Source organism: Jaculus jaculus, chromosome 16 (assembly GCF_020740685.1).
Source record: "Jaculus jaculus isolate mJacJac1 chromosome 16, mJacJac1.mat.Y.cur, whole genome shotgun sequence".
Classification (NCBI taxonomy): Eukaryota; Metazoa; Chordata; class Mammalia; order Rodentia; family Dipodidae; genus Jaculus; species Jaculus jaculus.
This window is the reverse complement of record NC_059117.1, coordinates 48,464,005-48,479,780: the sequence shown is the minus strand read 5'-3', so window position 1 is coordinate 48,479,780 and position 15,776 is coordinate 48,464,005. Positions and strand designations below refer to the sequence as shown.

The 15,776-nt window shown below is 45.7% G+C and overlaps 1 protein-coding gene across 2 annotated transcripts in view; it reads right to left on the bottom strand.

The window, feature by feature from the left end:
- Positions 1-15,776, bottom strand: part of Cacna2d3 (calcium voltage-gated channel auxiliary subunit alpha2delta 3) — an 877,750-nt gene that overhangs the window by 437,252 nt on the left and 424,722 nt on the right. For both annotated transcript variants that reach the window (XM_004652732.3, XM_045136092.1), the window contains exons 10-11: positions 10,829-10,918; positions 3,630-3,743 (exon numbers count right to left, since the gene is read on the bottom strand). In XM_004652732.3, coding sequence (XP_004652789.3) covers positions 3,630-3,743; positions 10,829-10,918 — 204 coding nt within the window. The remainder of the gene's footprint in view (positions 1-3,629; positions 3,744-10,828; positions 10,919-15,776) is intronic.

Sequence of the window (15,776 nt, the reverse complement as noted above, 5' to 3'; positions counted from 1 at the left end):
GAGCTCTGTACATCTCGATCAGCCATGAGCAGCTTCATCAATGGTGGGTGGGTCAAGTCAGGCTCTGTCAAGTCACTTGATTACCCACCCAAGGTAAAAGGTAAGACCCTATTGCGGAGGACACCCCATGCTGCAGACACAGAACATAGAGATCCAGCTAGAGTCTGGATGGAAGCCAGTTCCCAGATAGTTAGCAACCAGCCTGACAAGATGTACACACCTGTGCAATGGTTGCACCCAGCCCAGGTGGGTAACCATGGCTCTCTGATTGGCTAAGAGATCCACTCAGTGGAAAGGAATCCTTGGCTGGAACTAGGAACCAAGTCAGAACCCTGTGGAGACCAAGACAACAGACTCCATCAAGAAGTTTCCACTAGTCTTTGGCCAAAAAAAAGGCTACTGCCATTAAAGTCTCTCTAAATTAACAATGCTTATCCCCTTCAATCTATCCTGAGAGCCTCTGTTAGAGAATCTGTTTTTCTTTTTCAGAAAGCAGTGAGAACCAAGGTCAACCAAAAACTATCAGCATGACAAGAATAGATAGCTGACTTCCTGACAGGTGATGAACTACTCTTCATACATCAGCCAGGGCTCAGGTGACGCCACTGAGGAACGGGTGAGATAAGCAAGTGTGCTGCTTCCAAGGGAGCCTGACCCCCAGCACCAGGGTGATAGAGCAGACACTAAGAATGCTCACAACACACCACAGCAGAAACCCAGAAGCTGCTGAGAGCTCAACACTGAAGCAGACTTAAAACACACCCACAAAGGCTCAGGGAATTTTGTGGAAGAGGAGGTGGAAAGATTATAAGATCCACAGGGTGGGAGGGAATAGCCAGAAGCACTTCCTTCCCCCCACCAATGACTGACTACAGCTCTCACAACTCATAACCCACAACTCCATGGTGAATTCCAGAAACCCCACTAAGATGGGCCCTCAGCAGAATGGGGGCAGGGAGGAGGGAAAGGATAGGACAAACACAAGATGTGTCCATACAAAATTTCTACTTATTAAAAAACAATCGCATGGGATTGGACCAAGGGATCTGATCCTGTACCAGTCAGTGGAAGGGAGCAGAAGTGGTCGAGGCCCTGCAAGTAGCAAATCCTATTTTGCAGGCAGCTTCTTACATCAGTGGATCCCAGTAGCAGGGTCCGTGTCACCCAAGGACTTTTTGGCACTGTAGCCACTTGGGCTCTTGTGCTCAACAGAATCAGAAGTGCGAGGCTGGCGGTGTGTGGGAATCAGCCCTCCAGGGAGGCCGAGGCCTGGTTAACCTATAAACAGCGAGAACTGCTGTATGTGTGTGTGTTTTCCAGGTAGGGTCTCACTCAAGCTCAGGCTGACCTGGAATTCACTATATAGTCTTAGGCTGGCCTTGAACTCATAGTGATCTTCCTACCTCAGCCTCCCAAGTTTTGGGATTAAAGGTGTGCATCAATATGCCCGGCTGTGAGAGCTGCTGTTTTTATGGGAATAATGCTCCATCCTTAGGACCACTGTCTCTCTCCTGAGCCTACTTCCTGATTTTACAATCCTGAAGATTTCCAATTACCACATGACAGACACAGCCCTCTCCTAAATAACTTATGTTCAAAATAATGGAGAAAGATGGCTGCCGAGAGCTCCCACATCATCTCATTTTTCTGCAGCGCTCAATCATGTTGAGCTCCTATGCAAATTTATGACCTGTACCCTCATGAGGAAGTTCATCACGAGGAGAATGTGGGTGACTGTGAATGTCAGCGTGCTTCAGAATGGCGCACAAGGACAGGGAGCACATGGTTCATTTCTAATAACGAATAGAACTCCTTTGACTAGAGAAAGAAAATCGGTTTCATTTTATGAACATGGCTCCAATGAATCCAAGAACACACAGGGCTTAAAGTTGGGGCTGGGCCATTGGAAAGCTATGTTGAGATTCATGTTTCATCTGCAGACACAGGATTTTGCAGCTTGCATTCTATACTCTCATTACAAGTAACATAAGACGTTCCCAGTGCTTTGGCCTCTGTGCCTGTCTCTGAAAACCATCACTCAAAACACTGCTGGCATCTCAAATCATTCTGTCCAGTAAGGAGCATCTATCTCTGTTAAGGGCTAGGTTCAAAACTCAGTGCTTCCTGGGGGGGTCAGACTTACTCCTGGAGAGCCAGTCAGGTAGCCCAGCAGAGCAAGCCCCCACCCCGCCCCAACTTCAGAGAGGCTCACTGTTTCCAATGTTAACTATCAGGTATCAGCCATTTGGGAACCCAGCTATACAAAATGTATAAGCTGGAAAGATGGCTCAGCAACTAACAGTGCTTGTTTGCAAAACCTGATGGCCCAGGTTCAATTCCCCAGGGCCTCCGTAAGCCAGATGTTCAAGGTGGTACAAGCCTCTGGAGTATGTTTGCAGTTGCTAGAGGCTTTGGTGCCCCCACTCTCTCTGTCTATCTCTCTTCTATCTCTGCTTTCAAATAAATAAATGACTTTTATTTATTTGAGAGAGAGAGAGAGAGAGGAAGAGAGAGAGACAGAGAATAAGCATGCCAGGGCCTTTAGCCACTGCAAACAGACTGCAGACACATGTGCCACCTTTGTGTATCTGGCTTACATGGGTCCTGGGGAATCAAAACTGGGTCCTTTTGCTTTTCAGGCAACTGCGTTAACTGCTAAACCATCTCTCCAGCCCTAAAATATTTTTTAAAATAGTAACATTATGGTAGGGAAAATAGCTCAACACCTAAAGGTGCTTGCTTATAAAGCCTGCTGGCCAGGGTTCAATTCCCTGATACCCATGTAAAGCCAGATGCACAACATGGCCCATGTGTCCAGAATTCATTTGCAGCCTGGAGTGCCCATTCTCTCCCAATCTTTCATAAATAAATATTAAAAAATATAATGTTGGTCATGGATACCTCAATATGAGGGTTTATAAGATAAAAAAAAAAAGTTCACTTGGAAACCCAGAAAAGTACTAGGACAGAGAAAAGACAAGCTTTCACAAGGCCAGGGAACAGTATCAAGGGAGAGAGAGTCCTGGGTAGACTGAGGGTCCAAGAAAGCACTGCAGAAGCATGGCTCCTGGAGGAGATGGCTTCAAGGCCAATGCAGTTGACTTCTCCAGATTCAAGGCCTACCAGACTGCCCTGCATCCAAGAAAAACAAATAAAAGAGAAGTGGGGCCGGAGAGATTCTTAATGGTTAAGGCCACAGGACCCAGGTTCTATTCCTCAGTACCAATTTATGCTAGATGCACAAGGCAGTACGTGCATCTAGAGTTTATTTACACTGGCTGGAGGTTCTGGCATGCCCATCCTCTCCTTCTATCTGCCTCTTTTATTTCTCTCTCTCTGTCTCAAATCAATAAATCAATAAAAAAAAGTAAGAAAGTAAAGGGTTTCCAATAGGAACAGAGTACACTTTGCAATAAATCCCTTCATGGGGCATATTAGACATATCTTTACATGTTTTCCTCTCTCAAACAGTCTCATTTTCTAAAACAACAAAGTCATAGCACTCGGTTTAGGTCAGCCCACAAACATAAGGCTGAGAAACCACCGGTCATTACGGGATGAAGTGGCCTCAGGTCACATCTCTGCAAATGTCACGATGTGTCTGCGCAGTTGTGCTGGCATCGACTTACCTTCCGATCTGGCCAGTTGTATTTGGCAAAGATGGTGTCATAGGTGTCCACTGCGCCATCAGTTATGAGCATGATGGCCTGGCTACAGATGCTCCCCTGTCCTGTGTGATTGAACTGTGGGAAGAGAGAAGTTCAAGGTAAAACACTCATCAGAGAGCCTGGGGGTCCACAAGACTTCGGGGCATGCAATCTTGGGCCGAGGGGCACCTTTAGGTCAAGGGCTTGGCGCACACCATAGCAGCAGCCTTTCTGCAGAGACAATGTGCTCTGACGAGCTAGAGCCAATGCAGGCTGCGGAGGGCTTCCTAACTGCATCCTCACAGCCTGCCCAAGCCCTCTTCCTTCAAACCTGGGCCCCAACGCAGAAAACAGGCCCTAGGGAATTGCACAAGGACCTTTTAGGGTGCATGATATAAGCATCAGAATATGTGAGAGAAGGCATCTCTTTCAAAATCTAAATGCAGCTGATCTGAGTGGGCCAGACAGGTATAGATCATACCATGTGATAAAATCAACATGGTTTTGAGCAACTCAAGAATACAGTCAGGAAAATGACATCACATTGGAAGCTTATGACTTCTTTTGGAAAATGTGCTTAAAATAATTGTTTTTTAAAAATATTTTATTTATTTGAAAGACAGAAAGGCACATATATAGACTGAGAGAAGGAGAGACAGGGAGAGAGAGAATAGGCATACCAAGTACTCTAGCCAGTGCAAACAAACTCTAGATGCTTATGCTACCTTGTGCATCTGGCTTTATGCGGGTATTGGGGAATCCAGCTTGGGGCCTTAGGCTTCTCTGGCAAGCGTCTTAACCGCTGAGACATTTTGCCAACCCAAAATATATGTTTTCAGCAAGTAACCTTTTGTATTAATTTGGCATTGTATATGGCATCCTGAAACTATAGACCTCAGCTTCTTTAATATACAGCTTTATATAATGTTTTAGAAGATGCCAGCCATAGCCAGGCATGGCAACATCTGCCTGTAATCTCAGGAAACAGAGGCAGGAGGATTGCCACAAGTTTGAGGTCAGCCTGGGTTATAGAGTGGGTGGGTGGGGGTGCTGAGATGCGGTTTCACAGTGGAGCACTTACTGTATAGGTGCAAGGCCCTGGGTTTAACCCCAGTACACAAAACTCCCAGGCTAGGGAATAAACCTAATTGCCAGAGGTGAAAATCTCCCAACGAATGTCATTAGTGATGAAGTTCAAGGTGACATCATGTCCTTTAAACATGCCACAATCACATGCAACCCTAAGGCAGGGGAAGCACTCAGAATGCTTTTCCTCATCAGTACTGAGCACTCCTTCCATTGTATCTACAAAGTTTAATCACTGGCTAAAGTTCCTGAAGAGTGCTGGGGATGAGACACGTAAACATCTCCTTAGTCTTTATGCTCTTAGGGAAGACACACACACACACACAGAGGCAAAAAAAAAAGAGTAAATGATGCCATTTTTTTACTTTATTTATTTATTTGAGAGACAGAGGCAGATAGATAGATACAGAGAGAGAGAGAATGGGCACACCAGGCCTCTAGCCAGTGCAAATGAGCTCTAGACACATGTGTCACTTTGTGCATCTGGCTTATGTGAGTACTGGGGAATCAAACCTGGGTCCTTAGGCTTCTCAGGCAAGCACTTTAACCACTAAGCCATCTCTCTAGCCCAATGCTGTGTTTGTGAAAGCAATAATGCTCAGAAAGGAAGAAAGAAAAAGCAAAGCAGAAAGAGAGAGACAGGAAACTAAGAAGGGACAGTTTTAAATTTTTGTTTTTATTTTATTTATTTATTTATTTGAGAGCGACAGAGAGAGAAAGAGGCAGATAGAGATAGAGAGAGCGAGAATGGGCGCGCCAGGGCCTCTAGCCACTGCAAACAAACTCCAGACGCGTGCGCCCCCTTGTGCATCTGGCTAACGTGGGTCCTGGGGAATTGAGCCTCGAACCGGGGTCCTTAGGCTTCACAGGCAAGCGCTTAACCGCTAAACCATCTCTCCAGCCCAAGGGACAGTTTTAGAAAAACAGAGAAAACTTCACTGAGATGGTGATGTTTGAGGACTACCTGAAGGAAGGGCATTCCAGGAGAGGCAGTGAGTGGGAACATGGTCCTGATGCCATCAAGCCATTGGCCATCATGCGAGGGAAGGATGGAGGACACTTCAGGCCTTGCTGGCTGGACACTGGCGACCCACAGAGCAAAGACAGCAAGCAGGTGGGAGCGACGAGTGCTCAGAGTTAAGAATGCGCTTGAAACCTGACATGGAGTTTCACCACAAATGACTGGGTGGATGGATGGAAGAAATTTCCCTGAAGCCAACAGAACACCAACTTGAACCATGGAGGGGTACCATGGTAGAGTGGAAAGCCTTAACTCTATCCCAACACCCTATCTATGTACCTTCATTGCTCTCTTGCCCAGGCATTCATTTTGTCATTTATAAGTGAGTTCAAGGCCAGTCTGAGACTACATAGTGAATTCAAGGTCAGCTTAGGCTAGACTGAGACCTACCTTAAACCTTCTCCCTACCTCAAAAAGATGAAAACAGCACACTTTTATGGTTGTTAAAACAGAGGCCAAAAGCTGATTGTATGCCAGGGTGCATGCACAAACTTACTGAATATTTCCTAGCCTTACAGGTTAGTCATATCATTACCTCCTTTCTAGGTAGGTAAATTGAGTCATAGAGAGGTAACCTAATGTACCCAAGATGATATGATTACTATTTGACAGCTCGGGTCACTGGATGCTAGACCAGCCCTCACATTTGCATCCCAGAACATCTGAACAATTTCAGTAATGAGACTGAGGGTCTTTAGCAGATGGTGACTGTCCTAGTTTGAGTATATCCCCAGGGTTCCTGTGTTTAAGGCAAGGCTTTTATTTTGGTTATGTAGCGAGGTGGATCTTTAAAATGTAATGCCAAGTGAGGGCTGGAAAGATGGCTTAGCAGTTAAGGTGTTTGCCTGCAAACACTAATGACCTGGATTCAATGCCCCAGTACCCATGTAAGCCAGATGCATAAAATGCTGCATACATCTGGAGTTTGTTTGCAATGGCTAGGAGACCTGGCATACCCATTCTTTCTCATTCTCTCTTTGTCTCTCCTTCTCTCTCAAATAAATAAATATGTTAATTATTTTAAAAATAGACTAATATCAATACATGGTAGGACCCCACAAATTACAATTAATTCTGTCTTCTGTTTTTTGTCCTTCTATTCCTTCTAAAATCCCAGTCATGTGGCCATCCTCGGGTTGTGACCCTGAGAGTAATTCCTCTTTAAAGCGCATGTGCCAGACACTTGCTTCCTTTTCAGTCCTGGCCCCACAGCCGCTCCCAGACCTCAGACCATGTCTGTGCCCTCAAATTAATAGTGGACTAGGACTATGGTATGCCATTTTTTTTAATGAATATACTGAAATATCTGAAAATGAAAACCACCCTGTCCCAAGTTCTCTACCTGTCCTTCTGAAAGTCCATAATATATATCAATATAACATACTATTCCACAGAATGCTTTCTCAGAAGATAAAAGTGAATAATTATCTTGCATACTCTCAGAACATCCTGAAAGACCTCTCAACTCTTCAACAGAAAGCAATCAGCAACAACTTATACTCAAAGTGTGGCTGAGAGCTCAACCTCAAAACTGTCCCCTTGCTATGTCTACCCACCCACAACTGTGATATTCTAATCATTACTGAATCCGAATCAAGCCTCTCCCACCCCATCCACATAGAAAGAACCACTTTCAGAGCTGCAGAGATTGCTTAGTGGTTAAGGTACTTGCCTGAGAAGCCTAAGGACCCAGGTTCAATTCCACAGAACCCACATAAGCCAGATGCACAAGGTCATACATGTGTCTGGAGTTCGTTTGCAGTAGCTGAAGGCCCTGGAGTGCCCATTCCCTTTCTCTCTCTCTCTCTCTCACTAATAAATAAAATAAAATAAATATTTAAAATAAAAAAGAGGAATGAAGATATCTGAATAATGTGGACTGGAAGTAGAGGCTGCCAGGAGTTATTTCAAAACATGACTTTCCTCTCAGGCCGGGCCTCTCATCTTCCCTGATTCAATGTGTAGCTGAAGGAGTTTGAAGAATGCGATTAGATTCGAATGCTTTGATGAGTCATATCTCTTTGCTTCATATTTGTCTGGAAGTTTTTTTTTTTTATTTTCAATGAATAGCATGAGTGATGAAAGTGTTTTCCACAATAATGACAATGACAAGGGTCTGGTGATGAGCACTACAATTAGCTCTGAGACTCATCAGCTACCAGTGAGCATTTCAGTGCATCCTGACATTTAGAACATTTGGTTGTGATTAACAGTCTTTGAAATGTCACCGAATTTTATTTAATTGGCTAAGAAAAATTTTTAAAAGGTAATCACTGCAAAGATCACATTCATCACCAAAAAAAAAAAAAAAAAAAGATAATTGTGGTTGTCACATGGCAAGGCCCACAGTAACTACTGCAGCAGATGGGGTCCGTGTTCTCAAGGAACCTAAAGACTGCAGGGGAGATCACAGCAGAGGTGGCTGGCGAATTCATGTGAATGTTCCTTTCAAAGCTGTTGGTACCCACAACTGCAAGCCTGTGAGTCACATGAGCAAATGACCAAATGGCCAAACTGAAATTCAGGTAATGGGATGGAGAGATCGTTTGGAGGTTAATGCGGTTGCCTATGAAACCTTAGGACCCAAATTCAACTCCCCACAACCCACTGTAAGCCAGATGCATGAGGTGGCACATGCATTTGGAGTTTGTCTGGACCTGCTGGAGGCCCTGGCATGCCCATTATCTGTATCTGCCCTTTTCTTTCTCTCTCTCTGAATTTGCCTCTTTATCTTTCTCTCAAATAAATAATAAAATAATTTTTAAAATGTAGGTAATTATAAGAGAGAAAATTCCATTTAATGATCATAACTGCTGAACCATCCTGAGTTCTACTCACAAACACAATCTTGATTTGTGTGTGTGTGTATGCATGCATGCACATGTATATGTGTTTCAGAAATAGCATTTTAAAATATTTAATTTATTTGCTTATTTGAAAGGGAAAGAATTGGCATACCATCCGCTGCAAATGAACTCCAGATGCATGCGCCACCTTGAATATCTGGCTTTATGTGCATACTGAGAAATTGAACCTGGATCGTTAGGCTTTGCAGACAAGTGCCGTAACTGCTAAGCCATTGCTCTATCTCCAGTATTTCTTTCTTTAATTTCACATTGGCTAGCAGATGCAAACACCACACAGGAAGAGAATTATATCTCCTACAGCTCACATGGATGAAAGGGAAAATAGACAAAGCTTCACTCTCCTCAGAGGTTAGCCACCTCTGTGTTTGTCCAAGAACTTGGCTATTTAAAAGCCCACTGGCAAGAGAAAGATTGACGTTTCCTTCTACCTATAATGATGTACACTCAGGTGTACATGGTGCTCATGACTAGCCAGACGCCAGCAGAGACATTCAACCATCTGTTTAAAAAATATTTTTATTTATTTATTTGAGAGAGAGAGAGAGACAGGCAGGTAGAGATAGGTAATATGGGCGCACCAGGGCCTCCGGCCACTACAAACGAACTCTAAGGCACATGCGTCAACTTTTGTGTCTGGCTTACATGGGTTCTGGGGAATCAAACCTGCTTCCTTTGGTTTTGCAGGCAGGTGCCTTAACTGCTAAGCCATCTCTCCAGCCCTGTTTTCCCCTTTAAAATAGTGAAAGTCGGTCTGTATGAATACACTGAGGATGTGCAAGGGGAGGGTGGCTCTCTACCTGGCTCCCACCTCTCATTTGGAGACCCTGGAAGATGAGCCCTCACCTGAGCACATCACCAGCCTGGGAGTGTCTGAAGGCGGGGGGGGGGGGTGCAGAAAGGATGCTTCAGGGCAAGAGAGGATGAACTGGGAAAGCAAATGCTCCTAAGGACATAGGCACAGGTGGAGGGGAACCCAAAGGCTCAGTGTGCAGGTTGTGTCTCAGCCCACAAGAATCTCGGAGGCTTATAATTATCACAGTGATGGTGGGTCCCACCCTCCCTAAACTAATAGGAGCCTGGCATTCCATCCTCACCCTCAAACCCTCAATGCTCGACCTCACGACGTGGCTCTCCCAGGATTCCCGGGCATGCAAAGTGTCCACCTACGAAAGGCTCCACACTTGATCACACTCAAAAATCCTAAAATCAGGCTGGAGAGATGGCTCAGCAGTTAAGGCACTTTCCTGCGAACCCTAAGGAGCCAGGCTTGATTCCTCAGTTCCCATGCATTTGGAATTTGTTTACAGTGAATAGAGGTCCTGGTGCACCTATTTTCTCTCTCTCTGATAAATAAATAAATACAATATTTAAACACTAAAAAAGACCCTAGAAATTATGTCTACCCTTGACTTGAGGGGCCAGTGTAGCAGAATATGAAAAATAAAGTCAGCTACAAGCACATACCAACCTCTGTAAGGCCCTGGGTGTCATCCCGACACCCGAAGAACAAGCAGGGCTGGTGACATGGCTTAGCGGTTAAGGCAGTTGCCTGTGAAGCCTCAGGACTCAGGTTTGATTCCCCCGTACCTACATAAGGCAGATGTGCCCAAGGTGGTGCATGTGTCTGGAGTGAGTTTACAGTAGCTAGAGGCCCTTGTACACCCATTCACACATTCTCTCTCTACCTGCCTCTTTCTTTCTCTAATAAAATAAAATGATTTTTTTTTTTTTTTTTTGGTTTTTCGAGGTAGGGTCTCACTCTAGCCCAGCCTGACCTGGAATTCACTATGGAGTCTCAGGGTGGCCTCAAACTCACAGCGATCCTCCTACCTCTGCCTCCCGAGTGCTGGGATTAAAGGCGTACGCCACCACGCCGGGCTAAAATGAATTTTTTTAAAGAAAAGAAACTGAACAAACAAAAAAGAACAAGAGAAACCCAGACTTAGGAGCTGAGCATACCCACCACATTCAAGCTGGGCAGTGCTGAGTGACTCAATGGCCTGACCTTCCTTTGGCTCATCTGCAAAATGCCATCGTCCCGGCTTGCAGAGGTGGCATCCTATCCTAATGACCACCACCAGAGTAGCTATCTGCCCGTGGCCTCCTGCTCTCGTCCCCTCCCCCCACTGACACCAGGGCTAATGGTTACAATTCTTCCACAAATCCCGGCTCAGTCCCCAAGGGAGACAAGTCAAAGAGGTGCTCACGTCACTGAGAATGCTGAAGGCCTCGTTCAGAGCTACATCCAGCATGCCGATTCCTTTGGCAAAAAGCTTATCCAGGTGCTCCCTGAAGTGCTGGAATGAAAGGAGAGAATACATCAGTGCCTGAACTGCTGGGTGTGTGAAGCTGGCCAGCCCCGAGTGGATCCAACATAACACAGGCCCTAGTGACCAGAGCTCAGTCCTCCTTCCACCTCCACAAAGCAAAACCTTCTCATTGTAGTATTTACCTCAAATATTCATGTCATCGTGCTGGGTACAGTTTAGGGAAAACTTGATTGACTGGATGGGGATGGACTGGAGCTGCCAGGCTCTCTCTACCAAGCTCTGTCCCTGTCCCCAGCAGAGGAGCTGCTGGCCCTGAACCGACCCAGGTCCTCTGCGCTATGATCAGGTGTTGCTGATTCACAAGATGTCTGCTGTCATTTCTCTTACCTGGTCTTCATTACCCGGGTTCACAGGGCATGATGGTTCTTTTTGTAAAATATTTTATTTACTTATTTAAGAGAGAGAGAATGGGCACACCAGGACCTCTAGCCACTGCAAATGAACTCCAGACACATGTGCCAGCTTGTGCATCTGGCTTATGTGGGTACTGGGGAATCAAACCTGAATCCGTAGGCTTCGCAGACAAGCACCTTAACTGCTGAGCCATCCCTCCAGGCCCACTGTGGGAACTTCAACAGAGGAACACTGATCTGGGAGAGCCTGGGTCCAGCCAGGCGTTCCTTCTGGCCATGGTGATGACTAATGAGGGGTCAGAGAAAGATTAAGGCAAGGGCCCAGCACCCTGCCCTGTCTTCTGATCTCCTTCATGATCATCTCACCACTGACTTGGATTTCACAGTGATGAAGCGATAGGTTCTATGACACATGAGGTACTTGATTCTCAGGGACTTAACACTGATGCACTGTTAGGTCACTCTGAAGTGCAGTTGTCCTCAAGTCTTTTCCTGACATACAGTCCCCATGGATTCTGAAGAAGATAAACACTGGACTAGGCCTCAGTGGACTGAGTCCTTGTCCAGGTTACCCCACTTCACAGCTGAGACCCAAAGCCTCAGTTTTACCCCACGCAGAGTAGACAGGCCATGGCCCAAGCATGGATGGAAGAGGGGATGTCCAGGGCCTCCAAGCAGTAGGCAGGGCTGCAGTCTAGTTCTCATTCTGCCTTCCACCCAGCCTGGGTAGACATGCTACTTCCTCCCTGAGTCTTCATGTCTCACTTAACACACAGAGGTACTGTTCTGAAGAAAGACTCCTCTGAGAACTGTCATCCAACGAAAAGACTCAAGTCTATCTGCAGCTCAGAGTCCCCATTAGCTCGGCTCAGGCAGGACATGAACATCAGGCCAGAGGCAACTCAGTCAGCAGCACTAAGGAAAGAGCGTGCTTACGCCATGAGCTCCTGCTACTGCATGGGGCCACTCCACGCTGTGCCAGGAAGGCTCTAGGCTTCCTTGGGTGATCCAGCTTCCTTTCTCAGCACCCCACTAGCTATCCTTATGCCCTACCTGTTCTTGCGTCCCATACCATTGCCGCAAACCTTCTCACACATCTCTGCTGTCCTGCGGAAGCACAGCTCCAAGTTCGTTAAATATTTTTGGGATGAAGATGTGCCTTGGAGGTTAAGACACTTGTCTACAAAACCTAAGGACCTAGGTTTGGTTCCCTAGTACCCATATAAATCCAGATGCACAAGGTAGCACATGTGTCTGGAATTTGTTTGCAGTTGGCTAGAGGCCTTAGCATGCCAGTTCTCATTCTCTCTCTGCCTCCTTCTTTCTTTCTGCCTACAAAGAAATCAATTTTTTTAAAAAAAATTCAATCCTTGCCCAAGAAAGAAAATAGGAGAGAGAGAAGAAGGGATTGTCACCAGTATTTGGAAATTTAAAAGAAAAAATATTTATGCTTTAAGCATTTTTATACCAATTACTTGGTTTGCAACTTAACAAACCAACACACTTTGGAAAATTAACTTATTTTGCCCTTCAAGGGCCAAATTATTTCAAACAGATAAAAATAGAAAAATAAAAATGTCACCGACCCTGAGGGTCTTGAATGAGGAGCCTAGCCACAGCTGGACAGAAGATGGCCATTTTCCAAAAAAATTCCAAATTAAAACAAACAGATTAATGGACATGGTGACAGTTCCATTTTATTATAAAACTTCAGTACAGGAAGAGGGTGGTGGCATTTCTTTTTCTTCTCTCTCTGTCTCTCATTTTTATATTTGCTCAAACACTGCTTCCAAAACAAGGTCTCTCTTCCAAAGCAATTAGCATAGCTTCATGTCTGGGAGACGAACCCACCCGCCCTGCCGCTTCCTTCACCCAGTGCCAGCCCTCCCTGGGGAGCCTGCTTATCTCCATCACACAGCCCCCGCATCCCAGCCAGCAGGGTTCTGGGAACCACAGCGTCTCCACCAGCACTTAAAAAAATATTTTATTTACTTATTTATTTGAGAGAGAGAAAAAAAATGGGCATACCAGGGCCTCTAGCTATTGCAAAGAAACTCCAGAAAATGTGGCACTTTGTGCATTTGGCTTACATGGGTCCTGAGGAATTGAACCTAGGTTCTGAGGCTTCACAGGAAGCACCTTAACTTGGAAACGACTCGTCAGCCCTCAACCTGACCCTCTATGAGGACAGGCTAAGGCCCAACCTCGAGGGCTCCGAGTAGCCGCAGCCGCTTCGGATGAAGATGCCCTGCCGCGCGGGGAGGAGGGCGCTCTGGGACGCAGCGTTTGGGAAGCCCCTCCCGTCAGTCCTCCGGCTAGGTGACAGCCAACACAGGGTGAGAACTGTAGGAAAGCCAGTGTGAGATTTCTGCATGTCACATCATGTGGTCCTCACATCCTTCCCTTCAGGTAACTGGGAACTCAGCTTGCAGAAATGATTGGCTTGAGATACCAGCAAATGTGTCTGTAGTGGGGGGGTGAGAACAGGTGGACTTCGAGGTGCTACGCCCCACATCTGCAGTAGGACCCCTTCTCAACACACACCAGGCACGACTCCCATACCACCAGTAAAGTATAGCACATGTCAGGACACAGGGACTTGGGCTGGAGAGATGGCTTGGCACTTAAGGTGCTTGCCTGTGAAGCTTAAGGACCCAGGTTTGAATCCCCAGTACCCACGTAAGCTTAAGGACCCCAGTTTGAGGCTCGATTCCCCAGGACCCATGTTAGCCAGATGCACAATGGGGTGCACATGTCTGGTGTTCGTTTGCAGTGGCTGGAAGCCCTGGCGCGCCCATTCTCTCTCTCTCTCTCTCTCTGTTACTCTCAAATAAATAAATAAATAAATAAATATGAACCAAAAAATTTAAAAATAAACAAACTACAAAACAGCAATGAAATTCTTACTTTTTAGTAGTTCTGAATTGAACAAAAGTGAGCCCTTGTTGTACTTTGCACAAACTGTCTCACTTGATGTTTGATCTGGAAATATTTCGATATACAGAAAGCTAACTACTCACACAACCTCATCCTCATGACAGTGGCACACCATGTGTAAACCGCGTGTCCCCAGGCTGTGGGAGGGGACACAGGTACACGTGTGTAAACTAAATATCCTCAAGGCCATGGGAAGTGGCAGCTGCGGCACCTAAGCCGCCTTCGCCAACAGCTGAGGAAGATGAGAGGCACTGGGGTCTCTAAAGCTTCCTGGTTTTGCAACAACTGATTCAAAAATGAATCTTAAACAGAGCCATGAAATTGGGTGGATTTCAGGACATCTTCATTATAAAATCAGAGCAAAACCATATCACTTCCCTTCCCCCCTGTCGCCTTGCTCCCTGCAGAAACCATGGGCGGTTCAGCTTAAGGCTGATGAATGGCGCAGAAGGTCCAAGGTGGATCACAGTGCCAGCTTTCTTGTTTAAATTCTGTATTTGAACTCCAGATTCACCCAATTTGTCATGGTTTCTTGTTCCTTAAAAAAAACACTTCAGTGATTTTTATATAAAATGGCAGAGCAAAGTGCCGTCTAGATGGTAAATGAACCCTCCAGAAGACAGAAGCAAAACCTTAAGACAGCCTCCAGACCCCTGGCTGGGGTATTGTGCTGTGGGAAGTTTAATTCCAGAAAAATCATAGGAAAATAAGACAACCAAGTTTGACCAAAGCCAACATTTCTTCACTGTCATCTTGACTTGGTTTAATACACACTAAGATTCTCTCCCTCCCTCTCACACGGTTGCAAGGAATGTCATTAGATGCTATTCTAGATGATGGAGTTCTGATTTTCAGGGGTCAGGTCAGCTAAGTGTTATGAAACCTGAGTCAGCTGCCCCTGGACTGAAGGTACAGGATATTATAATCCCAGATGTCAATTCTTAGAAGTCCTTAGAAGAACCGGAACTTTGTATAAGTCCTCCAGGTCCTCTGATTAACTGGAAGTGACAGTGCAGCAGGTGTCTGGGAAACAATTATAAGTCAAACAGTGGAGCTAGGAGAGAATCTCATACATTTAGTCACCATTAGACCACAGGCTGTGGAATCTGCTGGGAAAAATCACTTCATATAGGGCCAGAGAGATGGCTTACTGTCTGTGGTGGTTTGATTCAGGTGTTTCCCATAAACTTAGGTGTTCTGAAGGTTAGGTTTCCAGCTGATGGAGATTTGGGAGGCGGTGTATTATTGGGGTGTTTTTTTTTTATTATTATTGGGGTGTTTTAGCCAGTGCCCCCTTGCCAGTGTTTGGCATACTCTCCTGTTGCTATTGTCCACCTGATGTTGGCTGGGGGTGATGTCCACCCTCTGCTCATGGCACCATTTACCTCTGCCATCATGGAGCTTCTCCCTTGAGCCTGTAAGCCAAAATGAACCTCTTTTTTTCCTCACAAGCTGCTCTTGGTTGGGTGATTTCTACCAGCAATGCAAACCTGACTGCAACAGTGGTTAAGGTGCTTGCCTGCAAAGCCTAAGGA